The sequence below is a fragment of the Strix uralensis genome, chromosome 1 (assembly GCF_047716275.1).
Source record: "Strix uralensis isolate ZFMK-TIS-50842 chromosome 1, bStrUra1, whole genome shotgun sequence".
NCBI classification, from domain to species: Eukaryota; Metazoa; Chordata; class Aves; order Strigiformes; family Strigidae; genus Strix; species Strix uralensis.
Window position 1 is genome coordinate 84,562,320 of NC_133972.1, and position 13,022 is coordinate 84,575,341.

The window sequence follows — 13,022 nt, forward strand, 5'->3', positions numbered from 1 at the left end:
TAATTTATAGTTTACATCCTTGGTCTTTAGAGAGCTGAGGTGCAGGTTTTGTGGGGGATAAGGTTTGAACAGAATGCATATGCTGCATGCTGGCAGCTTCTAAGCAGCAGGTTTTCTTTTTAGTACTTTCAAGACAATTTTTTAACAGGTGAAGTTAATATGAGGGAGTTGATCAGCTACAGAGGTTGCAACTTAGAGGGAACCTTGTGCAGTGAAGTCTCATTAAGATTTTCCATGCTTAAGTATGCAGTGGGATAAGACTGCTTAGTCTCTGACAGTGTGATTGTCTCATCCTCTAATTTAGGGAAGGAGGAAAATTACTTTTCAGTTGCCAGTTTAGAAACTAAAATTTGATCTCAGATTATAGTAAACTAGGCTATAATCTAACAGGCAGATCATCAGCCAACGTAAGTCAATATTTATCTGTTAAGAACACCTTATATCAGCTGAGGATCCAGTGACCTGTATATGTGTCTCTCAAAATATGCACAGGTTAGCCAGCATGGGAGCATTGCAATGGAGTCTCAGATATGGAAGGAATGAGTGTATGCAAACTTCTTATATGAAATAACTTGGGTCAGTTGAGTTAAAATGCCTAGGTGTGGATGTACTGTAAGCAAATAGACTACAAGCATTTTGTGCAGCAGAAGCTCTCTATTCAGAACATGGGGAGATACGTTTTTTTGTGTTTGATTCAAAGGAAAAACATGCAGTTCCTCAGATGCCAAAGGCTTTTAATCTGTTATCTCTGCATCTGGAAATCCCAGGGTTAAAAATTTCAGAGGACAATAAATCCATGTAATTCAGAATATTTTATATCCATCTGCTAGGTGTATACTTCTCACCACCAGTAAATTTGACAAGTAGAAAAATGTAACTTCCCTTCTCCACTGAATATCTACAAAACGTTACTGAAGTTTTCTTCGAGTGTTTTTTCTTGTGACAGTATCATCACTCGGAGATCTGTGAGCTTCATCTCCTGTCTGTCCAAGGACTTCATAGCTCTTTTCTGACATACATATTTGTTTGAATACCACAGATCTCTAGAGGTCTCTACTCCAATCACCCCTCAAAACAGAGCCAACTCTCAAGTTAGGTCATGTTTCTCAGTGCCTTGCCAGTCAAGTTTTGACTGTCTTTAGGGATGGAACCTCCACAGCCCCTATGGGCACCTGTTTTATTATGTATATGTTTGTGGAGTTTTTTGTTTATTTTTTTTAATGCATAAGTAGTTAACTTCAAGTAAAAGTAATTTTCATGTACCTGTTTATATATATGATAGCCGTGATGTGTTTATTACATAAATTTCCTTCTCAACATCTTAAATGGATTATAAACAAACAGGTGGTTACCAAGCCAAGTTCTTCTGAGTTCTTAAAGAATCACGTTACAGGCGCAGTGCTGAAAATCTGATTTTCATTTTATGGTGCACATGAGCACAAAATATCCCAGAACTCCATTAAACAAAGCACTAGTGTTTTTAAAAACAGCAGCAATTTAAAAACAATTTTCTTTTGTTTAGATTACTTTCTGGTTTAAATAAATATAACCTCCTATGCCTGAGTTGTAAATAACTGATGAATAAACCTTTTATTCCTGCATTATATAATAAAAGGCACGAATTTCACCAGCCAATAAAACAAAGCAGTAGAAAGTCATTCTGCTCTGCCGCAAACTTCTGCAGATTATGTGGCTTCTGCACCATGTTCTTTAGCTGAAGAAATCTGTGTTGCCTGAGACCCAGAAATAGAAGGAAAACGCTTGGTGCCAAGGGACTCCTCCCTGAGGAGCGTCAGATGAATTCTCTCAGTAGCCAGCTAGAGAGAGCAGTCCTTTGCTGAGACATCTCCCAAATTTGTTTATGACTTTAAAGGTCAGTGTAGTAACCTTTTGTGTTCATCTTGGCCACCGATAGGTAGCTGGTGCTGATCCCAGAGCTCTGTGTGATCCCAGCAGGATTTGCCGCCAGCTGCAGGTTGCCATGTGTTCTACCATCTCTTTGTTGGCTGAAGGGTGCAGGTCTCTGCAGCACAGAGACACAGATGAATGCCAGCACCCTGGTCATGCAGAAAACATCATATTCTGTCAGCTGTGCACTAAATTGAGAGCAATTCTTATCAGTTATGTAAGCTGGTTTTACAGCCTCAGTTCTAACTAGTGTACATACATACCAGCCAATGGACAAATACCTGAAATCAGAACCATCCGTCCCCCTAGACATTTCTCCATCACCTCGGCCTTGTCTAGTCTGTCTTAGCCAGTCTTCACTCATCCATGCCCTTAGACTACGTTAAGGCTGTGTTCTGGTACATAGCCAAGCACTAACTTTTTCAGGAAAAGATTTTACTGCATTCCATTTTGCTGTACTATTACTTTACCATTAGGAACCCTGCCATAATGTGGGGCATCTAGTGGATTCTGCATGGTCTAAAAAAAAAAAAAAAAAAAAATAATGAAAACATCTGTACAGTGCTTGGAACCAGAGGCTCATACTTTTTGGAGTGAGAACAAGGCAAAAATCCCTGACAGCATTGACAGTAGTCTCACATTTGTTTTTCAGTATCGACCACTTGTTGCTAAGGGAACAGAATGTAAAATCCAGGTAATACCTGGCCGTGTTGCTATACCAGGATTTTATATTTTATTTTTGTGAGTGTATTAGATTTAGTAGTGCTTTGTAGCAGGGGAAACAGATGTGGAAATTGCAAAGAAATCAAAGTCTTATGACACACAGCCCTGGTTTACTAGGGATTATTAGAAATAAATGAATAAAAATGGTAATAACATTATTCCCCCCTACCCCTAATCTCATCAAAGTTTCTTTAAAAAAAAAAAAAAAAAAAGAACTGAGGCTTTGTGTGTTACCAGTTTGTTTATTAATGTAAAATATTTCTCCTTGCATCAGATAACTTTCCCCAGATGGCCCATCAGAAACGGTTCATTGAACGGAAGTACAGACAAGAGTTGAAAGAAATGAGGTGGGAAAGAGAGCATCAAGAGAGAGAGCCAGATGAGACTGAAGAAGCAAGGAAATAAAAGGAGGGCACAGAAGCAGTAGCATATTTACTTACTTAGTAACTCGTGGCTGTGCCCTGTGGAGACCTAACCTAGTTTCTTGAAGATGATGAATGAAGAGTGCCTGTTGATATCAAATAGAAAATAATCTTTTCTTTAAAAAGTCTGTGTATGTATAGTATTTCTTTATTTTGGTTTTCAGTGCAAAGTTTGTTTGGCTTTTTAATAAGATTTGTTTTTAAATCCTTTTAAGTTTTACAAAAAGTTGTGGGATTATTTTTATTATTTTTACTGTCTTGTATGAAGTAATAAAGTATTAATTTCAAAAGTCTGTAGGAGGACTAAAGCTGTTTAACAATTGTCTCCTATGTCCAAATGCTATTTTGTCAGTGACCAGCAAAGTTATTGCATGAACTCCGCTGTGGAGGAGGAAAGTGTTATGAGAAATTAATTCAGCAGAGCACTTAATCATGTACCTAACTTAAGTTTTACAGCTAAATGTGCTTCTTGACTCTGCTAAACCAGAGCCATAAACTTCAGGTCCTTTTTGCAGAAACTGATACAGTAATTTAAGCAAAGGAGATACTCAGTTTTGTTTTAAACAGTGGATTCCACATCTGAAATGTGACACAGGTGTGTGTGGAAGGTTGGGGGGTTTTGTCTTTAAATCAGTATTATAAAACTCTTAAGAAAAAGAAAAGAAAGGTAATTATGAAGCAAGAGAATGACAACTTTTTTCATAGAGAATGTACTGACTTTACATTTACGAATTTAGTGTCATTCTCAACTTCTCGCTCTAGCAAACCAATGTCTACTCTAATGGGTTTCTTTGTCCAGAAGATACCAGTGTGACCATAATAATCAAATGGTGTATTAGAAACTCCATACAGGTGCTGTTCCAGATAGGTTCATTGAAAACTGTTTGTATACAAAGGAGGAACAGTATTTGTCCCCAAGATGTAGTTCAAAGGTGGCATACAGTTTTAAGTCACCCACTTTCCTTGATTTTTGGTGTCTGTGGCTTGTATTAGACAGACAGATGTTTTTTCTGCAAAAGCTCTGAATGATACCAAAAGTGGAGCATCCACTTTGTCTTGGTTATTTTTCCTACTGACTACCAGCTTCATTGTAGATGTTGGTGCATTGTTCATACATTTAATTTGCCTGCTTCAAGCCATCCATTTCCATTATGCTGAGTTCTCAGTTAAAACAGTCCCTTAGTACATATTGTGTAGTCATTTCTCTTTCTTTTTTGATAAGTGAAACAGATACAACTCTTTATTTTCCTTAACTGCACATTTTCTTCCTGCTTCAGATCCTTTTTCGTGAGTCATTGATTTTCTGATGTAAGTAACATAGATGCATGTGATAAGATACCAGGCAGCTTCATGACTGTGGATGCATGAGTCTGGCCCAAAGAATTCCTACAGACTCCTGAAAGAAAACGTTTACCCAATGGTCACACTACGCTGAGCAACTAATTCAGCAGTTGTCCGAAGAACCTTTCTGTAGGTGTGCGATGGGCATCCATGAAAGCACTTTATTGCAGGTGCCAAAGTAGACACAAGTGTAGCTGAAATGTTCAGACTACCCAGATGTCTTCCCTGAGTTTCACTTCTGAGCTAATCAATACATGTATTTTCCTAAACACGTTTTTGTACACATGCAATGTGAGATACACTTAAATGTTTTTTGTTTTTAAAACTTGACCCCACAGCACTACCTCACTTCTTCCAGCTTCTATGATTGCCTTTTCTTAATGGAGTGTTGCTTTAAATCCCTTTCAGAGGGTGAGAGAAAAAAAGAAACAAACACATTCTGTAATTTAGAGTGATAATAAACCATTAAAACATAAAGGAGGGGATAAAAACAACAAGATAAAGGCAAGGAGCTGCTTTCTGCTGGATGCTGCTGTTCTTTGACATTTGAGAAGTGATTGTAACTCCTTATAGCTTCAGTCTGTAAATAAAAAGCTGAAATGCCTCTGAACAGCAGGTTTGAAAAGCAAGCAGCAACAACTCCCCTGCCCTCAAGTCTTTTGTAATTCAAAATCTTTTGTATAATTGCCCATCTGCTTCTAGCAGTAAGTTGAAATGGTGCATTGGTAGAGGGTTAAGGGTAACTGTGTACACCTTTCCCTCTCAACTGTGACCAGATTCATGTGTTTTAACAAGTAAAATGTGCAGTGACTTCATTTTCACCTGTATCATTGCTTTGCAAACAGTTCTCTCATCGTACCTACTATCACCAGAGTACCCCAGTGAAATTGTTAGCTCATAGTTTAACGTTGCTTTCATTCTTCCTATACATCATTTAACTTTTCAGCTGTAAGAAGACTGTGAACTTATTCATAAACATTTGCATAAAAAGAGATTGAATTTATCAGATATGCTGTTTGGGGGGAGATATCCAGAACTGTTCTCTTTTCTTCTTTGACCGAGAAATTGCTTGAAAACAAAGAAACTTTTAAAACTATTTCTGCATTCCATTACTACAGTTAATGAATTTTAGGTCTTCCTCAGTAACATGTAGATGATAACCATTTTTTCATGAGTGGGCTATTTTCCCTTTTTTCACTGTATAAGCATGGGCTAGGAAGATTTCCTGAAGAAATTTTGTTTTGCTTGTCTTGAGGGAAGAAAACAAAAGGTAAAGAAATTCACATTTCCTTTGTGTCAAAACCACGGTGTCTTTCTGTTTATGCACTGTCTAAAAACAGTGGCTGTGAATGTTTCTGATAATTTAAGGAGATGCATGGATTGTGTAATGGGAGCACAGTCCTTTGTAACACACACTATGAAGAGAAAGTTGTTTCTTTAAGTTGCCTTAAATTTGGGAAGAATGATTACTGAGCTCATGCTAATCAGTGGTAGTTCATAACTAGGCAACTTTGGCTGCTTTTCTGGAAATGTGAAGGTCTCTGGGTTATTGATACTGAAGAACAAGACAGGTCTGTGTGAATCCAGCAGATCCTGTGAAAGCACATCTTTTTTTTTTTCTTTTTTTAATGTGTGTATATACAGAGCATTGAATGGAATTGTATTTTATTTGATTATGAATTTTAAATTACATAAAATTCATCACTGTTATTTGCAGAACCTAAGTTTGCTTTGTAAGATTTCAGTTTCTGGAAGATTATTTACCAGCGATACTGTGAGCAGAACCTTGGTCTCTAAGGCTGTTGTAAACGTTGTTGCTAATAAAGTTTTCCAGAAAAGACTTCAGGCATAGTTGTTACTTGCTAAAACAATTTGGAAAGATCAAAAGGCAAATCCTGATCATCTGTCTCCCTACTTCAAAGACTCTGATTATACAGGCTACATATTTAAATGAAGTAAGTGATTCACTTGTAAAAAGTTTCTGTTTGGTGGAAGTTTGTAAAGCTGCACAAGGGCTTAGGGCGTTGATCATCTACATTGTACCATTGTACATTGTCTTTGATAGAATGGTAAAGATATTGTTGTGATAGAAAATTTCTGTGACCCATACATCCCACCCTGCTTCTCCCCCTTCCCACCCCCCCACCCCCACCCTGGTTATATATTTGTCGTTGAGCATTTGAAATATTTTTGCCTGGGAATAATAACCAGAAAGTTGTTCCTGTTTTGTTCCTTGAAGTGTAGTGGAAGCGAGCAGTTGAAGAGTGCTCTGCTGTCTTCTGTTGCCTGCAAACCAAAATGTTTAGCTCTTGGAATGACTGACATCTTACTGTAAATAGGATCTGAAATGAAATGTGACACATCTCATCATTGGTTGCTGGTGATTATTCTTGGCCAGTAAGCCATGGTGTCAGGGGTTGGGCGTTCTGGATTCTGCTATCTGTTCTTTCATTCATAGTTAAGCAAATATGGTGAATAACCTGGAAAGCAGCTGCAAAATAAGCTGGTGGCTGCATAATGAACTTGTATTTACTTATTAGAGGAAAAAAAAATTGCCGTAACAATATGGTAGGCAGAGCAGGGAATCCGATCTCTCATCTGTCATGGACACATCTGAATACCATTTATTATTGCAGAACTGTTCATTAGACCATCTACCAGTGAAAAATAGGTTAACTCCTTGTATTTTGAAGACATAATTTCTCTTTGTAAAATGTATTGCAAATCTTGGAGGTGTACTGGTCACTTCAAGTTATAGGCAAGGTGGAGATTTTTGTTTTAGGGAGAATTTTTTTAAAGTATTTCATGACTTTTTCTTCCCTCGTATTCTGACGTATTTTGTGTTCCCAGCTTGAGTTACAGATGGTGTGTTTCTTAGCAAATTGTTCATGTTTATGGATATACTATGTCTACCTAGCAATGAAACATTAGGTAAGACCATCCATCACATCCCCTTAGTGTTTCTCTGGATTCCTCCTTTAAAGCAATTCTCTGTTTGTAGAAGGAAATAAGGGCCAATGACTTTGCACTGTTTTGTTTTCCATATTTTCTTCTCTTCATGGTAGCTTATCTCACTGCTGTTGCAGTGAGTCACTCAGCTAGAGCAACTCTCTGAAGCTTGCAGCAGAGAAGACCATCCTAGGCTCATATGTCTGTGATTTCTGCTCGTAGGCACATTCTTGACCTTGGAAGGTAATGAGCAGAGGGAAAGGAGCATTGCTGATGGGAGTGCACTGGCTGGCATCAGCATGCTGGAAGATCCACCAGGGAGTCATGAAAGCAATGCAGAGAAGCTGACCCCTCAGCTGCAGCTGAGTGTGTTGGCCAGAACAGGTAGGCTGAGTCTGTGGAGAGAAATTAAAGAAAGTATCTCCCCTGTTTTTAAAAAGTGAAAAGACAAGGACTGCTTAAAGACAAAGAAAAGAGTGGCTGTGTTCTCCAGCTGTCCTGGATTTTTTATTTCCATGTCTGGTTTTTCAAGTACCCTCAAATTTCACGGATTTTTCTGGGGTCCTAAAATGAAATAGTTTACATGCTCCAGCTACTCATATTTCCCTGTCAGGGAGCAGGTTTACCCCAGAGGCCCTTTTCTTCACCTGCTTGCTACAGATAACAAAGGGAGCACCCAATTACACCCAAAACCTTGCTAACTAGGTATATTTCCCTTTGTCTAAATCATGACTGCATTCCTCAGAAGGATTCAAAAATCTTTCATGAATAAGGGTATAAATTATATACGTGTGACTTACAATACAATCATACCTGAATGCCTCAAGTATGTGATTCTGTTGCTCTTCACAGCACCTGTGTGGAGGGAATAAGGGACGATTTATTCTATTGCTGAGATGAAAACAAGGACAAAATGGTCACTTGGGTCCAGGCCTCAGGAGGTCTGTGGTAGGGCAATGATGCCTGATCCAGTGGATGCCTTAGTCTGTGGATTAAGTATCTTCTTTTCTTTGAAAGCTTGCTACATTTCTCTTCCCATGCCTGAGAGTGTCTGAGGGAGAAAAAGAGAACTTGGCCATGCAGGCTGGGCACTGTCACCCTCATGCCTTTTACCTGCAGAGTCTTGGGAAGCAATGATCAAGAAGATCTCTAAAACTGGGGACTCTTACTATGTATGAGAAGCCAGAGCCCAAACAGCGTGCTGCTTGTACACTTTTTAGAAAAAGTAAATAAATAAATAAAAACTTCCCCTTACAGCAGACATTTCAAAAATAATCCATTAGCAAAGGACAGACTCTTGAGCTGACAAGTTGTGAACTTTTAGTGGTGCAGACACTCATCAGTGGTCCAGAAGTGATGCAGCAGTGACGGGTGAGTGTAACTTGTTACTTTATTTAAAGATGGGGATGGTGGTCATGGGAACCCATGGGACCCCACTGATGAAAGCTGAGCCAACATTTCTAAAAAAAAAAAAAAAATATTACTTCCCTACAGATTTCTTCCTGTCATTACCTCAGCCATTTACTGTCTCAGAACAGTTCTGACATGATGACCAGTTTTTGCTGCCAACTAGAATTATAATTCAAATATTGCAGCTCTGTTTCCAGAGGGTTACTTGAACTGGTAAACAAAAAGCAACCACTTTCCAATCCAGCAGAACTTGAAAATGCTAATGTTATTCAATATCCAATTATAAATTTATTTTTTATAAAAAAAGAAAAAAGTTTATTAAAATTCTCAAAGATAAGAATTTTTAATGACCTCATTGGACAAGCCATCCAAAATTGCTGCTCTTACCTTCTGTTGTTGTGATGATAAACATTGTCAAATACATGAGAATCTTCTAGCTTTGTCATCATTAAGAAAAATAAATATTATGCCATCCAAATGAAAAAGTAAGAAAGAAACCTGTTTTAATCTTTGATGTTTAAAATTCCTCTCATTCAATACTGTTGTCTTCTTCCTTCTTCCAAAAACCAAACCAAATATTTTAAATATGTTTTCCACCTGTCAGACTGTGTCAGATTTTACAACCAGTATCCTGTCTCAGTCTGTACACTAACAATTGAAAACAATCTATGTGTTATTGCTCACTGTTTTTTGAATCAGGGCTTGACCAGACATCCAAAATGGTGGGACATTGCCAACCTTACAAGCCCTCAAAACTCTCATTGAACTCAATGGCTTTACCCAGCAACTGGTTTTCAAGACTTTCCATTCCTTTTGCTCCCATTGCTTTCAATTTTTTTTTTTTTCATTTTTCAATGTTTTCATTGTTTGTTTATTTGGTTTTTAATGTGGTCCTTAACACTACTGTGCCCTATTTCAAAGTTCCCTGATCCTTACTTTTGGTTACCAGATACGGCATCAATTCCTTGCCCGCTATGAGAAAAGAATATAAATGACCTGAACTCTTTGCCATTGCATGTCATACCTCAACATTTATATCAGAAATCAAGTGCCAACAGCATGAACAAAAGTCTCACTGCCCACCCATGCAAAGAAAATACCGAATCTTTACAGTACAATTTTGAGGGGATTCTGTCAGACATTTTAAGAGAGATTATGAAGTCTTCAGGCATGTAGTGATGTACTTTTTCCAGTTATGTTGCGAATTTCTGCAATTGGATTAAGTTTGGCATCTGTTTCAGCTGGCAGCGTATAAACGGACATTTATACATGTAAGCAAGAAGAGAGAGTTAAGAAAAGGCAGGTCCCTTACCTAAAACACTAGAGAAAGGCCTATTTCAACACTGACAGTGGCGAAGCAGGTTGATTTGGATAGAAAAATACGTTAATCGCTTTCAAATACATACTGAAAAATATGGGGTTTCACTGTAATGTAAATACAATTGTGCCATGTGCTTGAGATAATGATAGCTTTAAAAAATGCATTGAGATTTATGCAGAGCCAGAGTATAAAACTTAGAGATATAACAAATCAATACTTTTTATTTGAAGTGAGGTGATAAAACTTTAATATCTTAAGATACAGAGGTGGGCAATAATCTAGCAAAGCTGTAATAGGTATCCTGAGTTTAATTAGGAACATATTTGAATATGTGTGTTTGGGTAAATGCATATATATATATTTATTTACAAAACATCTGAAGTTTTCACTTATTGCAGCAAGATACTTTTTTACCAAGGAAAAAGTCTCCTCTGTGTTCATTGTTTATCGGGTATTTAAATATTGTTTGTATTGTAGTGATATCCAGAGATCTTCCCTAGCACTGGGGCTTTTCATGCCAGCAACTATGAACACAAAATGACAGGCAGTCCCTGACCCAGAAAGAAAAAGAAAGTAATGACTTACTCAAAGTCAAACAGGTCAAGGGTAGAAATGAGAACAAAACCTGAGTCTGTCAAGTCCCAGCTGAGATTGATTCTCTATTCATACCACATAGCTACTCATTTACAGAATATAGCTTTAGATATAGTAGTTGTTTTATTTCTGCATTAATGCGGACATTTAAAATTTCATGCACAGCAGACTAGAATGTGGTTTACATAATCTCTTTCATACTGAAAGCTTATAAAAGTAATTTAAAAAAGTGAAAGAAAATTCAAGTGGCTGGTGCTGCCTGGTAGGAGTCTCTCTATGCAGGCAGCATGTTCACGTTTGTCTGCCTTTGCTCTTGAGGTCCTGCTGTGGCAGATCAGGCTCATAGCTCCAAGGTCCACCACTCAGCACATTGTGATGGTGTGTGTAACAAGTGTCACTCGGGTAGTAACAAGCAGTGTCACTGTGCTGCAGCAGAGCTGGCATTGGCTCCGTTATACACACACAGGACAAGGCACGTCTCCGTTCTGGATTCACAGCCAGGCGTTAATGGCTGTTGGATTTTTAAGTCTGATCGTATCCTCACCAAACCCATTAGAGGTTAGTATGGCTCTAAGCACATATAATATACTTCCAGCATGGTTATGAAAGAAAATAAGCATGCAAACATCTGTGCTCCTGTTTATGCAAAGTACTTGATTTTGAAGTGCCTAAGCAATTTCCTTGGTTCCTTGAAAATAAATTGTTTGCCTTCCAGTAATAGCCATAGATAGGTAGAGGGGGCCATGGGTTAACATCACTAAAAGAGAAGACCATCCCCTCTTCTTAATCCTGTGCTGCCATGTGTACTTGCTCTTTCAGAAGGATTAGTGGCCACCAACCCCCATGGCAGTAATGGGAGGTGGAGGTGAGAGCAAGACCGCTCACCGCCTGCTTGAGAACGGTCCTCAGGCTGGGAGCGTTGGGCACCGGTGCCAAGGCAGGATAGTGGGACACATCCAGTGCATCTTCAGCTGGTAAGAAGGCAGGCAGAGGAATAAGCATGGGTTTTGGCCCAGCTTTGACTGGCAGAAATTGGTGAGATGGGAGTGAGAGCTGAAGGTAGAAGCAGGACCTCTCTTTTTACAAGCTGCTTAATCTCTGACCAAAATAGTAGTACTTGCAAGGCAGTGTGGAGGAAGACTAGAGGTACAGAGAACAGTACACAGGCAGAAGAGCTCAGTTTGATCAGCTGTTGCTTCTGTACTGTTTGATAATGGCTTATTTCATGGCTTCCCATCTTTTGAGGAGATTTTTGCCTGATCCCACCTGTGCATACATTGTACTGATGTATGTATGCATTTATGTGTATGGGGTTAAATAGACAAGAATGTGTGTGCATGTATAAAGAAGTTTGTGACTGTGCAAGTGTGGGAGTGAAGGAGGCCCAGAGAGACAGCTGCATGACTCCTTCGCCTCCTAGGCAGACCTGTCATTTCTGGCTATAGGATTGGTTTGTTTATTCTGTTTAATGATACTGACCTTTGTGTTGAATAGGTTGGCTTGTTGCAAAGCTAGGATTTGTGGCCTCTTGGGACTTTAGTTGTTTGGAAGACTGAGGATATTTTCTACTACACTGGGTCCAAAGAGAACGACTTCTGATGACCTTGCTGCCCTTATAACTCATTTGACCTTTACCTTTTGACAGACAAAGTGACTTCAGATTTAGTCATATGTTAAGAGACTGCTTAAGCTTGAAGAACATTCTGGTAATAAATGATGTCTTATGGCAAAGGGAAATTGAAAGTGGTTTTGAAAATTCCTATTTTTATTATGTATTGCACATACTTTCTTGGGGGAAACTAATCCTGAATTTGTAGTGTGAGTTTTAGAAAGGACTTATGTTGAAATGTAGAAAAAAAAAATATTTGGATACACTGGAGGGAGTATTGCCTCAAAATGTATTGTCTTCCACAAGAGATCTTACGCCAATGTTACTTTATCTGTCTCTGAAAGAACAATCAGTTTCTCTCTTAAAATGTAAGAAATTGTCCAGAAATCTTACTTGAGTTGAGGACTCCCAATCTGATTCCATAATCTATTTTAGCTAAGCAAATCCCTCAGGATTTGGTCAGAAATGTTCACACCTGAGATGTTTTACAGCACATCAACAAATAGCCTCATTTGGGTTTTAGTCCCTAGACTTGTAGTGGCCCTGATCCTGCAATGCTTATGCCTAAGATTAATTTTAAGCACGTGACTGTTAAGCACATCAGCTAGGATTGGGAACTTGCGTAGTTTTGACTTGCGTGTCATCAGTGGCAACAACTTCGCAAGCTCTGCTTGTACGTATAGCCTTTCGCTGTCTGCAGTGGTAGTGTCATGGTGGTCACAGTCCAGAGATCTGCAGGCTGCCC

At 38.6% G+C, this 13,022-nt stretch overlaps 1 protein-coding gene across 6 annotated transcripts in view; it reads left to right on the plus strand.

Moving 5' to 3' along the window:
* The window catches only part of DROSHA (drosha ribonuclease III), a 75,718-nt gene extending 69,484 nt beyond the window's left edge, over positions 1–6,234 (plus strand). For all 6 annotated transcript variants that reach the window (XM_074873846.1, XM_074873856.1, XM_074873838.1 and 3 more), the window contains one exon: positions 2,906–6,234. In XM_074873846.1, the coding sequence (XP_074729947.1) occupies positions 2,906–3,036 (131 nt within the window). In that variant the 3' untranslated portion in view covers positions 3,037–6,234. The remainder of the gene's footprint in view (positions 1–2,905) is intronic.
* The last annotated feature ends 6,788 nt before the right edge of the window (positions 6,235–13,022 follow it).